This window comes from Dermatophagoides pteronyssinus, unplaced genomic scaffold (assembly GCF_027571235.1).
Source record: "Dermatophagoides pteronyssinus isolate colony J.1.1.1.1 unplaced genomic scaffold, Derpt_VIB-CSIC_2022.12 sq0002, whole genome shotgun sequence".
Lineage (NCBI taxonomy): Eukaryota > Metazoa > Arthropoda > Arachnida > Sarcoptiformes > Pyroglyphidae > Dermatophagoides > Dermatophagoides pteronyssinus.
In genome coordinates this window covers 77450-99684 of record NW_027461526.1, presented here as the reverse complement: position 1 = coordinate 99684, position 22235 = coordinate 77450, and the positions used below count along the sequence as shown (strand labels likewise).

General features: G+C 27.3%; 7 protein-coding genes across 9 annotated transcripts; 2 read left to right on the top strand and 5 right to left on the bottom strand.

The window, feature by feature from the left end:
* Positions 1–231: 231 nt before the first annotated feature.
* Positions 232–1250, bottom strand: LOC113797469 (serine hydrolase BPHL-like). Its single transcript, XM_027347847.2, has 2 exons — positions 925–1250; positions 232–861 (listed from the first exon to the last, which is right to left on the bottom strand). Exons 1-2 carry the CDS (start codon positions 1192–1194, stop codon positions 319–321), a joined length of 813 nt encoding a protein of 270 aa, XP_027203648.2. The 5' UTR covers positions 1195–1250; the 3' UTR covers positions 232–318.
* Positions 1251–1364: 114 nt separating this feature from the next.
* Positions 1365–2373, bottom strand: LOC113797471 (serine hydrolase BPHL-like). Its single transcript, XM_027347849.2, has 2 exons — positions 2033–2373; positions 1365–1973 (listed from the first exon to the last, which is right to left on the bottom strand). The coding sequence occupies exons 1-2, from the start codon at positions 2303–2305 to the stop codon at positions 1446–1448; spliced, it is 801 nt and encodes a 266-aa protein (XP_027203650.1). The 5' UTR covers positions 2306–2373; the 3' UTR covers positions 1365–1445.
* Positions 2374–4055: 1682 nt separating this feature from the next.
* Positions 4056–4878, top strand: LOC113797472 (crustacean hyperglycemic hormone-like). The gene has a single exon (XM_027347850.2). The coding sequence runs from the start codon at positions 4288–4290 to the stop codon at positions 4663–4665; it is 378 nt and encodes a 125-aa protein (XP_027203651.1). The 5' UTR covers positions 4056–4287; the 3' UTR covers positions 4666–4878.
* LOC113797305 (replication factor C subunit 1-like) lies at positions 4810–8109 on the bottom strand. Of its 2 annotated transcripts, XM_075824530.1 has the most exons (4): positions 7746–8109; positions 5974–7673; positions 5720–5874; positions 4810–5599 (listed from the first exon to the last, which is right to left on the bottom strand). In XM_075824530.1, exons 2-4 carry the CDS (start codon positions 7666–7668, stop codon positions 4909–4911), a joined length of 2541 nt encoding a protein of 846 aa, XP_075680645.1. In that variant the 5' UTR covers positions 7669–7673; positions 7746–8109; the 3' UTR covers positions 4810–4908. The 2 variants fall into 2 exon arrangements, with proteins under 2 accessions (XP_075680645.1, XP_027203461.2); XM_027347660.2 differs by lacking the exon at positions 7746–8109 and having other exon boundaries at positions 5974–7739.
* A 310-nt stretch (positions 8110–8419) lies between these two features.
* On the top strand, positions 8420–19970 carry LOC113797306 (uncharacterized). 2 transcript variants are annotated; one of them, XM_075824532.1, is made up of 4 exons: positions 8420–8826; positions 16359–17846; positions 18541–19178; positions 19266–19970. In XM_075824532.1, the coding sequence occupies exons 2-4, from the start codon at positions 16397–16399 to the stop codon at positions 19449–19451; spliced, it is 2274 nt and encodes a 757-aa protein (XP_075680647.1). In that variant the 5' UTR covers positions 8420–8826; positions 16359–16396; the 3' UTR covers positions 19452–19970. The 2 variants fall into 2 exon arrangements, with proteins under 2 accessions (XP_075680647.1, XP_075680646.1); XM_075824531.1 differs by lacking the exon at positions 8420–8826 and adding an exon at positions 15338–15459.
* LOC142646234 (uncharacterized) lies at positions 9126–11033 on the bottom strand. Its single transcript, XM_075824538.1, has 2 exons — positions 10958–11033; positions 9126–10892 (listed from the first exon to the last, which is right to left on the bottom strand). The coding sequence occupies exon 2, from the start codon at positions 10855–10857 to the stop codon at positions 9262–9264; it is 1596 nt and encodes a 531-aa protein (XP_075680653.1). The 5' UTR covers positions 10858–10892; positions 10958–11033; the 3' UTR covers positions 9126–9261.
* Positions 19967–22187, bottom strand: Tif-IA (RNA polymerase I-specific transcription initiation factor RRN3 homolog Tif-IA). The gene has a single exon (XM_027347818.2). It carries the CDS (start codon positions 21840–21842, stop codon positions 19983–19985), a length of 1860 nt encoding a protein of 619 aa, XP_027203619.2. The 5' UTR covers positions 21843–22187; the 3' UTR covers positions 19967–19982.
* Between the last annotated feature and the right edge of the window lie 48 nt (positions 22188–22235).

The window sequence follows — 22235 nt, the reverse complement described above, 5'->3', positions numbered from 1 at the left end:
ATCAAAAAAGGTTATTTTATTTTTTAATTTTATTTACTATCAAAACTACTCGGTCATATCATTACCTTTTATCAAGTCAAACAAGTTTTTTTCCTTCTATCTCTCTTCAATCAAATTGGACATACATATCTTGACATGTTGTCAGTTTGAAAGTGCAAAAAAGAGTGAAAGAGAGAAAAAAAGAGAGTGCAATTTTCTTTCAGGTTTTCAAATCATTTATTTCATCATATTTTCCAACAATGTTAAATTGACATACTTAAATTCATTATCGGTTAATTGGCTATATCATAATTAGCGATAATAATAATATCGTTCTAATCAATAAAGACAATTTTTACTGCACCAAAAATTTTCCAATAAAAATTTTTCAACGATATTTTTAAATTTGTTAGGTTTTTCATCGTTTAAATGATGACCACATTTTGAAAATATTATCAATCGATTATTTGATAAATTATTTGTCAAATAATTTATCTGTTCAATATCAATAAATTTATCTTGATCACCATATAGAATTAATGATGGACATTGAATTTGATTATCCATTATCAATAAACCATCAGGATAATATTCATTGAATTTATTAACAGCTAAATCAATATATTTGTTCCAATCATAGGCCATACGATCTAAATCATTATTGTAAACATGTTTTAATTGTCGAAACATTATACCACCATCATTCCAACAATCTGGATCACGAAATTTTCTATAATTTTGTATTAATTTATCATCCGAATATGTTGCCGTTGCATGTAATATCATTGATTTGATTCGGGAACCAATTTTTTTTGCCATAATAATAGCAATTTGTCCACCCAAACCAAAACCATAGATTGAATATTCATTATATCCAAGTTTCTGAGACCAAATAAAAAAACCAGATAAGTTGAACTTGAATTATATTTAATTAGATATACAAACATTCATTAATTTATCACATCGGATAGCATCATCATCGAGAATTGTTGGACCATAAGGACGTTCTTGATTATTGGATCTTCCCCATCCAGGTAGATCAATACAAATGAATGTAAAACAATCCAAATCTAAACAGCCATCATTATCGGGATCAAATTGTTGTTGAAATTGACTTTGAACAGTGCCCAATGCTTCAGGTATGAATAATACAATATCCGTACCATGACCAATTTTTTCATATGCTATATCGAATTCATCAATTCGCATCATCATCGTTATTACTTGGCTGCAATGAATTTCTATTTGAAATGAGATGTGATGTTATATTCTTCCTTTTTATAGAAAAATAAGAAAATAAATTTGCACTTACACACTTCAAACACACACACACACATGCACATGATGTAAATTCGATCATAATCAAGAATTTTAATCAATAATAATCATCATTAAATGTTTATTCATTATATTAGGGTTTCGAAACGTTTTTTACACACGTATCGTTTTATTTTACTAACAACATTTTAATTTTTATTTAAAAGAAAATTTTCCATATTTTCTTTGAATTTTATCGCACCACGTCTTTGTAGAAAATGACCACAACCTTCAAATACAATTAATTTTCCATTACGAAATTCTTTGGTAAAATTTTCACATTGTTCAACAGTGAAGAAAAAATCTCTTTCACCAATGAAAATCATTGTTGGACAAACAATTTGATTTTGACCATTTTCATTTTTTGGACCAAGTAAACCATCTGTATAGATATCATTATATTTTTCAATCATAAAATCAACATATGTTTGCCATAATTTTTCAGCACGATCAGCATTATTATTGTAAATAATTTTATATTGTCGTCGTAATCGTGCATCCCAATTAGCAAAATCACGCATTATTTTCAATTTTTCTGTCATTTTATCATCATGATAAATATATGGTGCCTGTAGAATAAGATTCTTTACATTGTTAACGAATTTTTGTGCCATTATTACAGCTATTTTAGTACCTTCACACCAGCCAAAAATTGAATATTCATTGTAACCAAGTTTCTGTTTAAAAAAAAATTAATGTAATGCCAAAAATGTTATGCCAAAATAATATTACTTACCCGCATTAATCGATCACAACGATCAGCATCATCATGTAATAATGTTGGTCCATATGGACGTTCCGGTGGACATGATCGTCCCCAGCCAATTAATTCAACACAAATAAATGTAAAACGATTAAAATCAAAACAACCTGGATGATCAGGATCGAATTGAAAATCAAAATCACAGCTTGCTCTACCGATTGCACCCGGTATGATCAGTACAGCCACTTGACCATGACCATATTTTTCATAACAAATTTGAAATCCATCAATTTCAATAAAACTCATTATTCTATCGATTTTCGTTCAAACGTTTTTGATCATTGATATCAGGTAAAAATGCAATTACAAATTTGTTTTTTATAGCCAAAACAACAATGACATTGTCGATTTTCATTAATATGAAAACATTTTAACGATAACGTTTTTTTTTACTAGATAAGATTACACGAAAATTATTTCGATTCAAAAAGAATCGATTAGGGAAAATAGAGAGAAAAAATGAACCTGTTTAATATTTATTCAAGACAGTTTTTTCTGGCTAATAGATCTAGATCTGGATGATAATCTCAAAAAAGTTGATTATTACTTTTTTCTTCCCGACTGTGTGTTATCATCTCAAAAAAAGAAGAAGAAAAAAACAGCATATTTAAAATTCTATATTTCAAAACTTCTTAATAATGATTTTTATCAATGAATTGACGTCAACAACAACAACGTTGTAATTGAATTAGAAAAAACTTTTTATTATTAACAAACAATCTATTTTGTTTCTATATAAACAATTACTGATTTATTTCGATTCAAATTCTAGTTTTTCTGTGATTAAGATTTAATTTAATTTCTGTTGATAAATAAACAATGTAGAAATCTATTTTATTTTTAAATAAAATTATCATCATTAAACTGTTGTTGTCATTGCTTGGCGCGTCAACAGATTAGGTTCAAATTAAAAAAAAATCAAATGATGTAATGGAATTCGTCATGATTTTTCCGTCATCAGCATATGGCTTTAATGGATTAATTAATTTAGTTTAATCTCCGAACCATGATTTTGAATTCCAAAATCAGCCAATAATGAAATTGAATGAATTTTTTCTTGTTTTCCTGGATTATTGAATAGGATTTTTCGTTTCTTGATTCGGGATTTTACATTGACATTTGATATTTTTGTTCCAGTGCAATACCTATTGATTCATTCTGTTTTTGTGATCGATAGATCCATAATCTAATTTTGGAAAAAATTAAATTAGAATTCATATTAGTTGTTTTTCCATATAAATAACTATTGATTTCTTTTTCTTCTAGTTTTATTGGTTGTTAAAAGTTTCGAAAGTTAATTTGATTTTTCTTCTTCAATCAGAAAACAGAAAAAAAATACTAAAGACAACGATGAAAGCAAAAACCATTTTCATTCTCTATTTAATCGTTATTCAGATAGTCATTCAAATGGTTTCAATGGTTTCAGTTAAAAAAGATTTAAGAAAAGTAAGAACGCTTATGAATTTCAAAGGATCAAATCATGGTTGTTCAAGTAAAATTGATGTACGCAAATATGCTGAATTGGATAATGTTTGTTATGATTGTTTTCAACGATATCGTGCAGAATTACTTGACGATTGTAGAGATGATTGTTATGATAATCCTATATTCTGGATGTGTGTCGATGCAATGTCATTGTCAAATAAAAGACAATATTTTAAAGAACTTATTCAACAGTTAACTGCTAAACACTAACCCTCTATATATATGAATTTTAAGATTTCTGTTGAATTTTTAAAATAAAATTATCACCATTAAACTGTTGTTGTTGTTATTGTTTGGCGATTGGGTTCAAATTAAAAAAATCAAATGATGTAATGGAATTCGTCATGATTTTCGTCATCATATGATTATAATGGATTAATTAATTTAATTTAATCTCTAAAATAATGATTTGGAATTTCAAAATGGCCAATAAATGAAATTGTAAATATATTTTGTTTGCCCTGGATTATTGGATTGGATTTTTTTTCGGTGGATTCATGAATATCCGGTACCGAATTGACATTTGATAATTTTTGTTTCTTCGTTCTTTCTCAGTGCAATATTAGTCAATTCGCTGAACACATCCAAAACATTTAAAAACTGGTAACGAAAAAATTTTATCTGTCATTTTATTTTTGATTCTAGTAAAGTTTGAATCTCACAACAGAACTGTTGTTTGACTAAGAATTTTAGTTTTGTTTTCAAGAAAAATAATAATTTCAACAACAACAACAACAACAACGATGAAAACCACAACTATAATCATCTATTTAATTGTTTGTTTTGCCATTACAATGGCATCAATTATTCGAACGAATGAAGATTCAAATAACATCGACAACAACTACAAAAAATATAATAATAATAATAACATAATGAATCGATCAAAAAGATCAAGTTTTTCTACAATCGATTGTTTGGGTAATTTTGATCGTGCCAAATTTGCTAAAGCAGATCGTATTTGTGAAGAATGTTATATCCTGTATCGTGAACCATCATTACATAAAACATGTAGAGAATTTTGTTTCAGTAATGATGTTTTCAAGAATTGTATCGATTCATTAAGTTTATCACATATGAAAAAAGAATATGAAGAAATTGTGGCTGAATTGTTGGGCTAAATATTCAACTTTATTTTGAAAATTTCCTTATCATTGGATGCCTCAAGTTGAAAAAAAAATTTGAGCGAAAAAAAATTTCACTTTTTTTGGAAAAAAACTATATTTGAAAAAATTAAAATCAAATTTTTAATTTCTGTTGATAAATTTTAAACATTGAAAAAAAATCCATTTATTTATATTTGAATAACAAAAATATTTTTTATTCAAACCAAATTTTATTCATTTTGTTTGTTTGTTTTTTTCTCAATAAAAATCCATAACTTCATTATCATTATCATCGTTGAATTGATCATCCATTGATTCATCCTGTGATCCATCATCCAAATCATTTTTATTTTTTCCTTTTTTTCTACCAGATTTTGTTGTTGTTACATTACGACAATCACTATCACGTGCATATGGTAGGGTGAAATCTTTTTTATTATAAGCACGTGTTAATGCTGCTTTCATTTTTGAATCAATCGTTTTCATTGGATCTTGTTCACCTGACCAAACACAAAATTCCAATATCGAATTCATATCTTCTTTTGTTAATGAATAATTTTCCAATAAATCGATTACATTCGTAATAGCCGATTCTTTATCCAAATTTTTCAATGAATTAATAATTGTATTTTTGATTGGTTCTAAATAATCCATAATAATCGATTGTTTTGATCCATTCACTGATAATTTTAAATGTGATGATAATTCTTCAATGATACGATTATTTTTATTTGTTGTTGATAATTTGCCCATAAATTGTGGAAATTGTGGAAAACCAAGACCATTTTCGCTACGCATATATGATCCAGGCATTACTGTTGAAAATATTGCCTGCAATGGTAATAAAGACCATGATTGATTTGAACGTATTTCTTTTTCAATCAAATCCGATTGTGATATTGAATCAATTGATTTATATAATCGTTTTAATTGTTTACCAACACTAGGCCTATATAAGTCAAACAAATGAAAAAAAATAAACAATTTTTTTTGAAAAAGAAAGAAAGAAAGATAAGATTATTTAATGACGAAATAGGAAATCAATATACAAAAAAAAATATCTACTTACTGTTTACTAGACAAATTGATTGAAATATAATTCTCATAAACAAATAATGGCATTATTGAATAATCACAGAAAAATAGATTTGATTTGTCATCCAAAGACATCAAAGCATAATCTCGGCCAGTACAAAATACTTTTCGTATAGCATCAAATGGTGTCTTTTTTGAAACAGTGGGAAATTTAACAAAAACAAATATCAAAAAAAAATGATAAGCTAAAAATGGTATTAAAATATATATATGAATATAAATACAAACCAATCGAACATCCTTTATCGGTTTTTCTTGATTATTATTGATCAATTTTGAAACTTTTGATGATGATGATGATTGTTGTATGGAAAGTAAATAAAGATTATGGATACATTGACGGATATCAAAGTTGGATGAAACAATTAAATCATCCAATACATCTGGAGCAATTTTCATTTTTTCTTTAAATACAATCGACATTAATGTTGCTTTAATTTGTTCTAATTTTGGTTTATGAAATCGTAAATCAAAACAATGATTAACTAATGAACGCATTTTCTGATCACCACGATCATTACAGATACAAATAATCGGTATCATTGTCGATTTGATTAACTGTATTAATTCGGCAATACCACCACGATCTTCATTGCCCGAAACACCATCTACTTCATCCATTATTAGACAATGTTTTGAGGTAAGTTTTTGTTCATTATCAATAGATCTATCATCATGATCATTGGTATTAGTTGTTGATTTGAAAAAATCGGTCAATTTTGTATTCTTCAATAAATCACGAACATTTTCATGCAATGATTTTTTATTTCGTTGATCCGATGCATTCAATTCCAGATAATCATAGCCCAATTCTTTACATACTAATTGTGCTGTAGTTGTTTTACCAATACCCGGTGGACCACTAAGTAATGCAGCACGAAATCCTGCACCATCATCTGGTCCCCATTTACCGAATCCTGGTTTTTTATCAATATTTGAATGCCAATTACGTAGCCATTTTATCAATTTATTCAATGAACTACGATCACCTTGTTGACCGATTACTTGTTTTACACTAGTTGGTTTATATTTATCTACCCATAATTCGGAGACTCGTTGTGCTTCGACTATTCTTGGTAAACTCGTTAATTTGGATTTTTTGGGTGATTTTTCCTGTTTCAACAATTTATTTTTCGATGGTGATTCTTTGACTTTGATAACTTTTTCATTTGTATTAAGCTGATTATCCGATTTACGTGGTGATTCCTTATTTGATGATTTTGTAATGATTGCCGTCATATTATCACCTGATTTGTCGGCTAACTTTTCTTTGGGTTTTTCAACATCTTTAATCTGGGATTTTTTATCAAGAGAATCATCAATTTTTTGCTTCATTTTTTTCTCGATCGATTCATTCGGATGAGAATTCTTATCATTTGATTTTTTTATATGATCAGAGTTTTCATGTTTATTGATTTTTGTCGTTGTTGAACTGGATTTATATGGTTTAACTGTGGTATATGTATAACCATCATCATCGGTGATTTTTGTTTCAACTTTTTTCGTTTCGTTGGATTGTTTTTTCACTTCTTGTTTAACTTCATTCGAATCAATATTTTTAGGCTTAAAATAATTAAGAATTTTATTCTTTTGATCAGGTGGTGAAATTTTCGGTGATTTTGATTTTGAGGCAGAAGATTTGCCAACATCTAGATCAGCTTTACCGGCAGCTAAATTTCGTGCTCTAATTTTAGCATCTTTTTTAATATCATTAATTGAATCACTAATATTTGTATCGATTACATTATTATCTTCATCACTGCTTGATTCCAAAACGATACGTTTCAATTTTTTCTTACCAAGTTCAGGTGCAGATTTTTTTCTGCTTTTTGATTCATGTTTTCGAGAATTTCGATTGAAATCATCATCGTCTTCATCACTGACATCAACAATAGGATGTTTACGTTTCTTAATCGAATTCATTGTTTCTATTAGAATAGTTTTTTTTTATTGAAAATCAGAAAAAAAATGAAACTTTAGTTTTTAAAAGAAAACTTTACCAAATATTCATGTTTACATGTAAACAACATGAAAATAGCGGGATTGAAAACGCGCGCGCGCGTCGTATTTCATTTTCCACACAACATGCTCGAATTGAGTGTAAATAGCTCTGTTCATACATTCATTTAATTTCATCATTTTAATTCCTTCTTTTTCCTTTTTGATCTTTATTAAAAAATTCTGGATAACATCTGAGTCGGTCATAAGAAAAATGATGTGATCAATACGATTTTCAAACGCCGGACAATATCTCAATTGTTTACTCAACTTTGTATGTTGGTGTTCCAGATTTTCTTCAAATTCAGAATTTAGAATCTGTTCACGAATTGATGTTGTATTCGATTCGATATAATCAACAACAAAAAAAACTCGATCGATTTTCCATTGAATGTTGAATCATACAATCCATCATGATTTTTGTTGTTTATCAAAAAATTTCAAACTAATCAAAACAATTCATTTTAAAATTGAAATGAGTTTATAACCCCAGATTTAAAATAATCTGAAGATATAAACTCAGATTTTTCGGAATCTGGGGATATAACCTCGGGTTTTTTCTTATTCTGAGGATATAACCTCAGGCCGTTTTTAACAGTGTAGTGTATACAATTCGAATGTTTTATATACCGAGATTCGAATGTTTTTTTTTTTTTTTGGAAAAAAAATTAGGCCATCATTGACACATTCGAATCAGACAGGCGTATTTAAAAAAAAAATATCTATCCGCCATCGTTGTTGATGAGTTGGAACCCAACAATCTCGGTCAATTCAATGTAGATGTAGTTGATGTGGGTTAAATTGAAAAGGACCTAGGAAAAAAATAAGCAACAAAGTCAAAATATTCGAATCGCGCAAAATCAATGAATCAAAAAAATTTTTTTTTCGGATAAAGATGATAACACTGGTGTGCTATTAGTGTGTGTTTATTCTGTAAATGTTTATTTCGGTTGTTGTTGTTTTCGTCGTTTTACATCATAATTTTGTTTACATCAAAATGAAATTTTCAATCAATTGAATGTTTGTTTGAAAGCATTAATATATTTGTCATCATTTTGAAAATAAAATAAAATTTTCATCAAGGTAAATAAGCGCCTGGGCTAAACTTACTTTTTTTTCTGAAAATGTGATGTTATTTTTGGATCATTTTTCCATGCTTTTTTTTAAAAAAATTGACCTTGTTCTTGATACGTAATGTTGTTTGTTTGGTTTTTTTTCCGAAAAAAATCAAAAACATCATCATCCGGTGTTCTCAATATTTACAAGTTTGTCCTGAGCTCAAACAAAACTAATAATTTGATTTAAATCTAGGTGTTTTCAGTTTTTCATCCAAGTCGTCTTCGTCCATGGAATTGGTCATTGAAAAAGAAAAAGAAAAAACATTGCGTGAAATCAACTACTTTATTTTATTGATTGTAATCAAAAGAGAAAAAAAGTGATGTCAACAAAAAAAAGATGACCAAATAAGGATATATCGTTAGTTTCTCTTTTTGCCATTTAAATATGTTTACTGCTAAATCACATTGTATTCAATTCAAATGGATCATCATATAATAATTCAAAATTTAATTTCATTTCCAATTCAGATTGATATTTAGAAATTTTTGGTATACGTAATATACTAAAACGACACCATTTTCCCGAATATTTTTGTTCAATTAATTTAAAAAAATCTTCAGGTGTTTTATCAATCATTTCATCTTGATCTAATGATAAAATTAAATCACCCATACGAAAATGACCATTCATTTCAGCTAAACTATTTGATTTAATTTTCCATATCATTAATGGTGTACGTTTATTACCAATAATTTTTAATCCTAATCGTTTATCTGTTTTTATAAATATATTTATAAAATATATTTGTCCCATACGTTCATAAAATTGTTTACAATCCATCGATAATGATTTTTGATGATGATTATTTTTAGTAGTTTGTTGTAAATATTTCCAATTCAATTTGATACCAGTTTCATTCAATAATATTGATTGTAATTTATCTGAATCGTTCAGTGATTGTCGTGGTTGTTGACCAAATTCTTCATCATCATCATCATCATCACTGTGATCATCATATTCAGCGATTCGAATCAATGTTTTAAAACGATTCAATTCAATTTCAAATGCTAATTGTTTCCAAATTTTTAGATAATCATCATTATTCATTAATAATAATGATGATGATTCTTTAATCATTTCATTTATATCATTATAAATTGGATTATCATTATTATTTTGATTTTGATTATTAAAATTACTTAATAATTGTATTTGTTGTACTCTACCAGATAATTCTTTTTTTAAATAACTAATCACTTGATTTAATCCATAAATTTTATTTTCATAACGTTGTTGTTTACGTAATTGTTTATTTTGTTCTCGTTGTTGTTGTTGATAATCATTATAATTATTATAATCATTTCGATAGTTTTGAATTTCTTGTTCGATTGCACATTTTAACATTATTAGATTGGTGGTGGTGGTGGTGTCATTTTTAGCATCACATTTGTCGGCCGCATCACCATAGCCGTGTGAAAGTTTATCGTCATCGTTTTCACCATCATCCAAATCAACAATACTATTACACCATACAGTTGATTTCAATCGATTTCGTAGATGAAAATTTTCCATTTCTAAACGTTCGATTTTTTGTTTCATTTGTTTTGTACGTTCAGCAAGTAAATATGTTTTTATCATTAATTTTGCTTCGGATAATGCTATACGTATTAATTCTGGTTTCAATTGTTCAATTAATGTTTCATTTTGTTCATTTTTATCATCGCCATCGCCATTGCCATTGCCATCACCATCATTATTCTTTTCATTATTGCTATAATCATCCGTAAATGTCAACGATTGTAATGTTTTTGATTCATCTTCATCATCATCATCATCATCATAATCATCATCATTTTTCACTTCCTGGTTGTTGTTGTTGTTGCGGTGGTGGTGGCTGTTGCTGATAGTTTTATCACATTCATTACAATAAAAACAGTTAACATTTGTAAATTCTGTACATTTTTTCAATAAACATTTAAATGATGTATCAAATTCATTCTCTATACATTTTATAATGTTTATCAATTCATCATCATTATTATTATTATTATTCATTGTTTTTTGGTTTGATGAAATAGAGAATTTCGAGCCTGAAAGAAAGAAAATGTCTAAATTTAGATCTTTGTAGACGAGAGAGAGAGAGAGAGAGACTCACAAACAGACAGATGACGGGATCAAAATGTTAAGAAATTATTATTACTTTTTTGTAAAAAAACTAATATTTATAATCAATTCGAATAGAAAGTCAACATTACAAACTTTTTTTAAGAAAAAAAAGTAATTCGAATTAACGAATTTTTTTTACAAATCATTAATCTTATTGCTTGTTTGGTTCTTTAATTAATCTTTTTTTTTCAAAAAGTTAAAAGAATTTTAATGTTTTGCATTAATTTGATTAAAAGTATTTTCGTTTGTTTGTGCGTTTTACGTTTTACGTTTTATGATTCATGATGAATGCATTCCTGACATTCTTTTTCTTTTCCAACAACGAAAAAATATGCTTAGATTGACAACTTTGTAACCATAGTGAAACATTTCTTTTTATCATCAAACAAAAAGATTATAATCCATAATTTTTTGTTTTCCCCATTTGTATAACAACAACGGATTTCCTTTCATCCAAAAAATTTTTCATTTCCTATGTAATTTAGTTTAGTTTATTTTCATTGAATCTTGTTGATTCCATCATTGACATTTATCATTTTGACATTTGTCACTAATAAATTTTCTGGTTTTTCTGTTGTTTTTATTGTTGTTTTTGTTTTTGTTGTTGTTTTCTTTGATTGTTGATTTCATTTGTTTATTACACACACACACATTGATTATTCAGATTTTGATTCTTTCGGTTCATCAACAACAACAACGACAATAAACTTTTTTTCTGATCTTCGATATCAAAACACAAAGCATTAAAGTAAGTTGGAAATTCTTTTGACATTTGACCTTTTTCTCTCTCTCTTTGTTTGATCGTAAAAGATGATTGACATTTATTCATTTTTTGTTTCACCAATCAATAAATTTTCAATTGAAATTCATCAATCAAATGAATGTTATTAATCATAATAATCATCATAATCAAAATGATTTTGACAATCACATCTTTTTTTTCTGTTGTTGATTGAATTAGATTGGTTATGATTGGCTACCAAGTTTGGTTTTTTTCTGATTCCATTCTTTTTTCTGCTCTCGATTTTTCTGGTTCAAAAACTTTAGCAATTTTCTAGCTGAGAGTATCCGTTATCCTGCTTCATTCAATCGATAATTTCATTATTTTTCAATTGATCGGGATTCGTTTTTTTCATTTCATTGATTCATTGAATGCTTTTTTCTAAAAATAAAAACGTTCACACATAATTGTTTTTTTAACTTTGGTGACAATCACAAAACTAGTGCCGTAAGTTTTTTCTTATTATTAAATTTTTCCAGTTTTTCTTTTCTTTCAAAAATGTTGTCAACAACAACATTCCTATGGTGATAGATAATTGTCAAAAAATCCATGATGATGATGATAATGATGATCATTGGACCATGAATCCATTCTTTGAATATTTTCTTATTTTGTCTTTGAAATTAGCGAATAACAAATGATGATCCACCGGTTATCTTTCTTTCTAAACACTTTTTTAGAGGATGGGTGAATTATTTTCTTCTATTTTTTTCGTATTATCATTTCATCATAGATGAATGAACTTGGATTGAATTTTTTCAAAAAACATAAGGTATATATGGCTATTCATTCATCATCCATCATGTTGATGATAAATGACATTTTGGTGGTCAACAAAAACGGATAATTTCATTCAAAATCCATTGTTTTGGTAGTTGATACACTTGTTGTTTGACTTTTTTTTCTTGTCATTGATAATGATGACCATATGGTTAACATATCAACCAAAAACTTGATCACCATTTTTCATTGTGGTCGTGATGATAATTTTGATGATAATTTTTCTTCAAGGTTAACCCACCATTAAAAACCAGATACCCTATGTGTCATCAAATTATATAAAGAAAAAAAAAACCTTGTGTATAATGTCATCATCATTATCAATGAATTGAATGCTGCTTGTCTTTAATGATTATCAACTATAGTTTTTTTCGTTTGTAAACTAATGTGTGTGTGTGGTGTTCGCCTTTCTTTTCTTTTTTTTTTGGGTGAAATCCGTGAGAAAAGCATCATTAATTTATACCCAATCTACCTACTTGAATGAACCTTGAGTTTTTTTTTTGGTTTCTTGCAATCAAAAAAAACGTGGTCACAATATTTTATCACTTATCGTTATTTCTTTTTTTTTAAATACAGGTTTTTGGTCAAAGGTTAAATTGATGTATGTGAGGCAAAGTCTAGCCTCTTGAATATCATCAGACCAATAATTATTCAAATGTTAAGTAAGAAAGAAGAAAAAAATAACACGCCTGTGGAGGATCAATATTATTCAAGCACTTTTGTTTTCCTTCAGGAAAATTTTCCTTGAAAAAAAGAAAAGAAATTGAAACTATTGAAACAAGAAAAAACTACACCTAATAACAATGAAAGGGTTAAAATCATTTTGATAATGAATGCAATATTGTAAAATTACATCGATACACCGAAACACACACTAATTAGCCAATCGATCATGATTATTAATTTATTCAATGTTTTTTTTCTCTTCTCAATGATGATGATGGTGGTGTTTATCCAGTTTTATCAATTCAATCAATCATAGGATTTGTAGTTGTAGTTGTTTTCAATGCCTTTCAGACATAAGATGATTAAAAAAATGCAGGGATTTTTTCAACTTTATCCATCGCTTTTTTTTTCCCACATAAGTGGTCATCATAATCATCATCATCATCATCAGGGCTGTTGTATGCAAGGCATTTTACTTCATTCATTCAGTTGAAGATCATCCCTAAATAATCTGGATCACCAAAATGATAAGTAAATGGAAAATTGATCTATACTTGACATCATGTGTGCATAATCATTCATTGATCGAACGATGCGAATCAATTTGATTCGATTATTCGTTGTTGTTGATGATGATGATGATGATTGACCTGACTGGTCGAACATTTTTATTCTTTTGAATGGTAAATCTTTTATGTAAATATTTAATTTTTTTTTTTTTGAAAGAAGAACGAAAAAAAATCCCACGATTTCTATTGAGATATGCATTATTATCTGTTGCTGTTGAACAAACACCTGAGATTATTTAACATACATTGCTCATCACTCAATTGTGGTTTGACTTTTTTTTCTGAATGAATGAATGAATGAATGACTAAATGGACCCTAGAGTAATTTTTGGTGTTCATATCAGGTTGATGGCTTTTACACACACACAAAAAAAACACTTAATGGGGAACACATGCCGTGACTTTTTTTTTATTTTCTCAATGACAAACAACATTTGGGTCTCTCCAGGTGTTGTTGTTATTGCTTACTTCTTACCTAACCTTCACGATTCATTCAGAACCAAAAAAACCAAAACAAAACAGACAAAAACATTTGGCCAAATAATGTTTGTAAACTTTGGCCTTTGGCAGCGAAAACATATGTGGTTTTGTTGTTTAAATGAATATTGCTTGCGTATGAATTGAAACATCCTGTCGTTTTCAATTTCAATATATAGGAAAATATACCAGCATAGATCGATAAACAAAACAAAAAAATTTGAAATTGAAATCATCCACATACACACACCGGTGATAGCCATCATCATTTTGGATTTTTTTTGCCTTTCCTTTTTTTCGCTGAAAACGTTGTCATAACGACTACGGTTTTATTTTTTGTTTTGTTGTTTTTCCAAACTATCAATCTTTCTATGGTCTTTTTGTGTGTGTTGATCTTGTTCATAAAAACACATAACCTTTCTCTCTCTCTCTCTTTATTTTCATTTCATTTCATAACAACAGCGAAAAACAGTCGTAAAAATGAATGATTTTTATCCGTTTTTCATACGACGACAACGACGACGACATATAACTTGAAACACTACTACCACTTACAGATGATTATTATGATGATGATGATGATGAACGAACGCAAAAAAAATTGACAAAGAGAGTGAAATGTGTAAGAGAGAGAGAAATACGAAATACAAAGATTGAATCATTGCATCGTTTTTCTCCCATTCATTCATTCATTCATTCATAGTGAATGAATGAATAATGTCTACTGTTTTTTCTTTTCGTAAATTTTATACAGCCAAAACAAAAATTTTTTACTGTCAATCAATTCGACATTCGTATAATTTTCATTTGTGTAAAAAGTTGTTTGATATTAAAATTTCCGTTTCGTTTTACGTTCGTTTGATATTAAAATTTTCATTGGTGATTTGAAAATTCAAAAAAAAAACGAACGATTGTTTAACGTTATTCAACTACAAGAACGACGAAAAATTAACATTATAAAAATACCATACCATCATCATCATTACCATTATTGTGATTTGTTCAATCGATGATTGTTTGTTTACAAATTACATTTGAACATTTGAATTCACCAATTGATTGTTTGGCTCAAATTTCGTTTTGTTTTTGTTTTTGTGATTTATCCGATAACATCTATTGAAAATCTATTGTTTTTTTCGTATGTTTTCATTGTGCTTTTCTTCAAAATTATCAAAGATGCTGATGATCAAAATGAATCCTAACAAATTGATTTTCGAGGTTTGTTTTATTTTGTGGTTGGTGAATGAATGTCAATCGACAAAGAATCCTTCATCTTGAACTTTATTATTAATTCAATTATCAAAAGTTGTTTCTTTTCCTCTCCGGATATTCAATCGAATAATTTATTCAAATATTCAGTTAGTTTTCAAGGTTAATTATCAATTTTTTCTTCATTTCAGCAGCCAATTTAATTAAAAAACGATTGAAATTTGAATATTTTTTTTTCTAAATGGAAAACTTTTATAGATTTCTGATTGTGTGTTTATTTATTCATTTTTTTTTTGCTGCTTCTTGAATGATGAATGAACACGCACGCAATTTGAATTTTTTTGTTTGTTGTGAATTTCATTGAAAATTGAATACGAGTGTGTGATTTTTGATTGAATGGAAAAATTGAATAATGTCAATATTTTTTTTTCACACAAAGCAAAATGGCTTTAAGTCTGAGCTAAAAAAATTTGAATCGTTTTCAGTTTTCTGGAACAGTATAATTGAATTGAACAATAATAATGTTTTTTTTTGTTGTAATGATAAAAAATGTATGTAGAAAATTTTGATAATTTTATTTACACCTACGTAATAAACTATTGCTAAAACAAACTATTGGACATAATAATCGTAATCGTCAAGTCGACTATATTAATCTTTAATCCCTTTTTTCTTTCCATTGATAATGGTAATGAATGTTTCGGTTTGTTCTAGTGTGGTGTTTTTTTTCTATTTTGTTAATGCTTAATGTTTCACACGACTTCATTGTCATTATCTTAAAGATTATTATTTTTCCAGATCTATTTGAGAAAATGGCCTGTGTTAATTGAGCAATTTTTTTCCATTTTGAAAAAATGTTAATCCGATTTCTTTCTCACTCTCTTCTTGTTTGTTGGACTTGTTTGTAGGAAACATTTCTTGACCAATATTCATCATTGAAAATCTTATGGCTAAATCAACATTATTTTTAAATTCTTCAATTCAGAATTTGATTCAATCAACAACAACAACAACAAATCAATCACAACAACCTTATCATCAACAACAACAAAAATCATTAAATTCATCATTTACCATTTTGAATAATAATGACAACAATAATAGTCAAATTGAAACGGAAAATTATACTAAACAAACTAATCTAACAACATTGCCAATTGAAGATAAAAATATTTTTTCAAAAAACATTGACAATTTTTTTCATTACATGAAGGATTTATTCTTGTTTTCAACATTGAATGATCAAAATAATCATCATCATAATGATGATGATGATGATATTGTTGGAATAGCCAACAATGATAATGATGATGAAGATTTTATGGAATTTTTCAATACAGATTCCAGTGGTTATCATCATAATGTGGAAAGTGTTGAAATCCTATCATCCGAAAATTTGACAACAACAATTTCAAGCATTTTAAATGATTTAAATTTTAATGAAAATTCAACATCGATCAATTTAAATTCAACAATATCATCGACAAAAACAACAACAACAATCATGCCAACAACAACAATAATACCTCATTATCCACGTAATCATCATGTTGATGATAATCATCGATCATCATCATCAACAACAATGATGACACCGATACAGAAATTATTCGATTTGAATAGAATAATACGAACATCGAATGATAATCGATCAAATCTTTATTCAACAACTACCAATATTAATGTTGTCAACCTAGATCAAAATAGTCATCAAGATAATAATAATAATCTTCTTCATAGTCAATCATCTTCTATTGATAATATTAGTTTAACACCATTTTTAACATCATCAACAACAATAGCATCAAATTTAACCGAAGATTATCAACGACCAATTTTTTTTCAAACATCAAGTACAACAATGACAGATATTTTTGTTGATAATATTCAACCCGATGATACAAATAATATATTTTCATTTGCTCCCGGTGGTCGACAATGTTTTCATTCACCTGAAGATTATGAATTAATTACATCGATGCTTTGCTCAAGTCTATTGGTATTGGGTGTTGTTTATTTTACCTATGGTTATCGTTGTTTTCGTGCATTTAGTTTTTTTGTTGGTTTTATTCTTGGTGCCATATTATTTCATACAATATGTACAGCTGAAAATATATCTATTGTGCCAACATTAATTCCACAACATGGTAATCTAATTGCATCATTATTAGCCGGTCTTATGATTGGTTTGTTTACAATGCTAGTCGCCTATCTTGGTCTATTCATCATCGGTATACATCTTGGCCTTATGTTAGCCATTGGTTTATTAATTGTGATATATCTATTACGATCATATTATATTCCATTACAAGCACCATTATCATCATTAACATTATTGGTATTTTTTATTTCATTAAGTTTGGTTGGTTCATTGACAACCGTTTATTTTTCTAAAGGTAAGCTGTTTTTTTAATACTATATGTAATACTATCATTATTTCATATTGTTGTGACAATTTTTTTTGGTTGGAAAATTTTTTACATTTTGTCAATTTCAATTAATTTTATATACACACATTGATCACATATTTTTGGTACAAATATTTAGTTAAAGATCAGTTTTTAAAATTCAGCTAAAAAACTCATTTGAATAATTTGTGATCACTTGGTTTGGGATTTTATTATTCAACTGGCCATTATATCGAACATTGACTTTTTATTTTATCAAATTTATATATCTACATTTCAGTTTTGATTATCCTTATTTGAACTAGATTATTTCTACATTATCATAAAAATATAGTTTATTTATTATTTAGCAACAAAAAAAACCAACCAACAACAATAATAAAACTGCAAATGTACATTGGTCATTGGCCTGTCTTTTATTATCATTGTATGTGTGTTTAATATTCTCATTGAATGAATCTTTTATTTGTTGCTGCTCGATGGACCAGAAACTTTGTAAAATTTTTTGTTCTGGTTCACAACGTGTTTATTAATAAAAAAAACATCCTTCCTGTCCATTGATCTATTCGCAAATAGATCAATATTTCATTGTTTTCAATTTGATCAAATATCAAATCGAATGTTATTTGAACTAATTTCTATTCTTTCTTTTTTTCGTTTTTTTATATGAAAAAAAATTCAGGCGGTACAATAATGGCATCCAGTATGTATGGAAGTGCATTGGCATTATTATGTATCGATTATTTTCTTGAAGATTTTAAAGTGATACATTGGTTTTTGGATCAACTAAGTAGTAATAGTAATAATTTTGTTGGATCGTCGACAACAAACGATATTATCAATAATAATGGTTATAATATAATTGGAACAAATCCAACAAATGATTGGTATGGTTTATTGTCCGGTATAAAACGATCACAATCATTATGTTTTGGATCATTTATCATATTATTATTATGGCCAATATTTACATTGATTGGTATTATAATACAATGTTGTTGTACGGCACGTCATTATAAATATCATAATGGTTATGGTATGGTTGATAATACAAGTAATGGTCGTTGTACACCATCTATTCTAAATCATTCACGTGAAAGTATTCGTAGCCTAAATCATTATCATTATCCATATCCAAATGTATCGGCAAAATTATATCATCATTCTACAAATAGTGTTCGTTCAAATAATGATCGATCAATAAAAAATTCAATAAATATGAATGCAACAAATCTAGATGAACAACGTCTTGAACAAAGGCATCGTAAATATCGTTATCTTTATCAAGTACGAACAGCACATGGTGATGTTATTTCACAGGTTATTATGCTTGCTGCATCAAGACGTCAACAAATGATTAATTTTTGATTTTTTTTTCTTTCTTTTTACCTTTTATTTCATATATAGCATTATCTACAAAGTTTACAAAATAAAAAACAAAATCATCAGCAACAACAACAACAACAACATCAGCAGCAACAACAACAACAACAATTGTGCCTTCCGGATCAGGATAGTTTTACATTCAATTCCGATCAATCATCACATTTTTTTCCATCCGAAAGTCGTACAACAACATTAAGTGTAGCATAGTGAATAATGGATTATTATTATTATTTTATCCATATCTAGAAAATTATTTCAAAATGTATCTCATCGAGTAGCGAATATGATTATTCTTTATTTGTATATAATGTTGTTTTTCTTTTTCCATTATTATTATTATTATTATTATTATTTTGTATATAAAAACAAAAAATACTTTTACTTTTACTTTTTCACGCTTATTCAAATTATATGAACACTGGAACATCATCAATTATAACAACTGTTAACAAATGTGAAATTAGATCACATTGTGTGTGTTTGTCCGATGACAAATGTTTATATTATTGTTATATTATTATGCCATCATCTCGTTATTTGGCATCAGTCAAAGCGAAAACAAAATGGATGATTAATGGACATGATGATGATGATGGTCATCATCATTGAATATGATTCACAATTTTTTTCTTCTGGACCATTTTTGTTTTTTTTAATAATTCAAATAGAACGAATAATAAATATGCATTATTATTTGAATATTTTAATAATTTTTTAAAATTACAACAAAAAAATTTTTTATTCCATTGTTTCACAATCATCACTTAGCATATGATTCATAATAAATTTGGATATTAAAGAATTATTGATACCACCACTTTCAGTTGGACTAGTAGTCATTCCATCATCACTTGTTGTTGTTGTTGTAAAATTTGGACTTTGTGATAACATCATCATTGTTTTTTGTTGTTGATAATTGGAGCCATTTTTTCTTGAACAATTTACCATTGATTCATCATGAATTCGATAGCCAATATTTTCATTTGTACCATTCGATAATGTTTCCATATCATTTACATGTATTGATATACGATTTTTAATTGTTTTCAAATAAATACCACCAAAATAACAAGTTTTTGAACGATATTGTAAAAATGTTTGTTGAAGTGTATGATGTTGAATATCGGCAATATTTACATAACCAATACGATAATAATTACAAAGATGTAAAAAATGTTCACCTAATTCTAATGAAACATATTGTAATGGTTTATAATTTGATGTTATTATAGCACGTTTCATATCTAAATTTTTTAGACAATCAATTTGATTACGATTAAAATCATTATGAAATATACAGAATAATTGACAAAAACCTATACATAATTGATAATATATTAAATCATTTTCATTTAAATTCGTTTTGATTGATTGATTATTTGAATGTAGATAATTATTCAATGATTGTAGAATAAGTTTCAATAATGAAAATATTGAATTTATATTGATAAAACGTCCATTTAAAAATAATGATATTATAATATTTAAGCTACTTTGACGAATAATAATTGGTGTTTGTGGTGTTGATAATAATGTCCAAAGATCGGATACCAATATATTACAATATGATTCGGAATGTGAACAAATATAGAATAATAAATATTGACAATGTATCGAATCGGATGATAAAATACGTTGAAAGAATATTGTTGTTAATATTTGTATCATTTTATCCCAACGATGTTCATTTTCATCATTATCATTTTTCTCTTGTTGTTGTTGTTGTTTTTCTTGATATTTTATACGATCATCAATATGATCAAACAATAAATCAAGAATAGAATCAAGAATTTTCAATTTTTTAAATCGTTCTTGATCATGATCAACAATTGAATCAATTTCAATTTCGAATATATGATTATTTTCTTTATTTTGTTGTATGAATTCATTGAAAAATTGTTCCAAATCAATTTCCAATAATTTTTGAAATAAAAAATCCAATAAATCGATTGCATTATCATGGGATAATAATTCAATAAAATTAATTATATTATATGCATAGCATTGAAATTCATGTACAATAGAATTATGAATGAATGGATAACGTTTTTTCATCAGACGTGTTAATATAAATTCCAAATTTTTAACATTAATGATCAATGTTTGAATTGTTTGTTTGAAACATTTAAATAATTGTAATTCTTTATCTTGAATTTTGACAATTTCATTTGAATCAGATGCATTGAGTAATGTATTACCACGTAAAAAGAATAGAAAATCATCAAGAAATTTTTCACAACGATTCGGAAATATTCGAATATATTCGGCAATAAAATTGATAAATATTTCTGGTCGTAATGATTTTTCTTCATTATCATCATCACCGTTGTCGTCGTCGATATTGAAAAGATATTTTAGCCATGGTAATTTAAGTAACAATTTTTCATATTTAAAACCCGATAAACAAACATTATTCAATAGATTTTCAGTTATTTTCGTTACAATATCATTAATATCCAATCGTTTTCCATTTATATCCGACCATTTTTCTTCATGTTTAATAAAATATTCAAAATGTATTAGAAATTTTTTCTTATCAATTTCATTGAATAATTCATCGAGATTAAATTGTTCATTAGCCATAATATTAGTTGTCATCAAATTTTTTTCAAACAAACCAGAAAAAGAATCGTTGAATCACAACTTGAAATGATGCACGTAAACAAAACAAAAAATCGTCAAAATAAACGTGGAAATATTCTTTATAAAGCATGCATTTTGAGCAAGATTCTTTTTACACATGCGCATTTGATATTTCGAAGACAAAAATAGAATGCCGCATCGGATCATTTCATCATGGTATTTTCAACATCCATATTTATTTAACCCAGAAAATGAAAACGTTTTCGAAACGTTTTTTTTTCTTCAACAACAAAAAACAAAAACGAAATGTTCATGAAATCTTTCAAATGGAGCGTCCCTTAGCATCAAATCGGATCAATGATCTCGAAATGTTTTCTGGTTTTGTTTTTTTGGTTTTTTGCCTATATT

Excerpts from the sequence above, each read along its gene's own strand:
- LOC113797469 (XM_027347847.2), bottom strand. The coding sequence starts at position 1,194 with ATGATGATGCGAATTGATGAATTCGATATAGCATATGAAAAAATTGGT. Across the intron at positions 862-924 it reads GATGTGATAAATTAATGAAT|AAACTTGGATATAATGAATA; the intron begins GTTTGTATATCT and ends ATTTGGTCTCAG.
- LOC113797471 (XM_027347849.2), bottom strand. The coding sequence starts at position 2,305 with ATGAGTTTTATTGAAATTGATGGATTTCAAATTTGTTATGAAAAATAT. Across the intron at positions 1,974-2,032 it reads GTTGTGATCGATTAATGCGG|AAACTTGGTTACAATGAATA; the intron begins GTAAGTAATATT and ends TTTTTTAAACAG.
- LOC113797472 (XM_027347850.2), top strand. The coding sequence starts at position 4,288 with ATGAAAACCACAACTATAATCATCTATTTAATTGTTTGTTTTGCCATT.
- LOC113797305 (XM_075824530.1), bottom strand. The coding sequence starts at position 7,668 with ATGAATTCGATTAAGAAACGTAAACATCCTATTGTTGATGTCAGTGAT. Across the intron at positions 5,875-5,973 it reads CGATAAAGGATGTTCGATTG|ACACCATTTGATGCTATACG; the intron begins GTTTGTATTTAT and ends GTTTCAAAAAAG. Across the intron at positions 5,600-5,719 it reads ATCAATTTGTCTAGTAAACA|GCCTAGTGTTGGTAAACAAT; the intron begins GTAAGTAGATAT and ends TGACTTATATAG.
- LOC142646234 (XM_075824538.1), bottom strand. The coding sequence starts at position 10,857 with ATGAATAATAATAATAATAATGATGATGAATTGATAAACATTATAAAA.
- LOC113797306 (XM_075824532.1), top strand. The coding sequence starts at position 16,397 with ATGGCTAAATCAACATTATTTTTAAATTCTTCAATTCAGAATTTGATT. Across the intron at positions 17,847-18,540 it reads AACCGTTTATTTTTCTAAAG|GCGGTACAATAATGGCATCC; the intron begins GTAAGCTGTTTT and ends AAAAAAATTCAG. Across the intron at positions 19,179-19,265 it reads ATGGTGATGTTATTTCACAG|CATTATCTACAAAGTTTACA; the intron begins GTTATTATGCTT and ends TTTCATATATAG.
- Tif-IA (XM_027347818.2), bottom strand. The coding sequence starts at position 21,842 with ATGACAACTAATATTATGGCTAATGAACAATTTAATCTCGATGAATTA.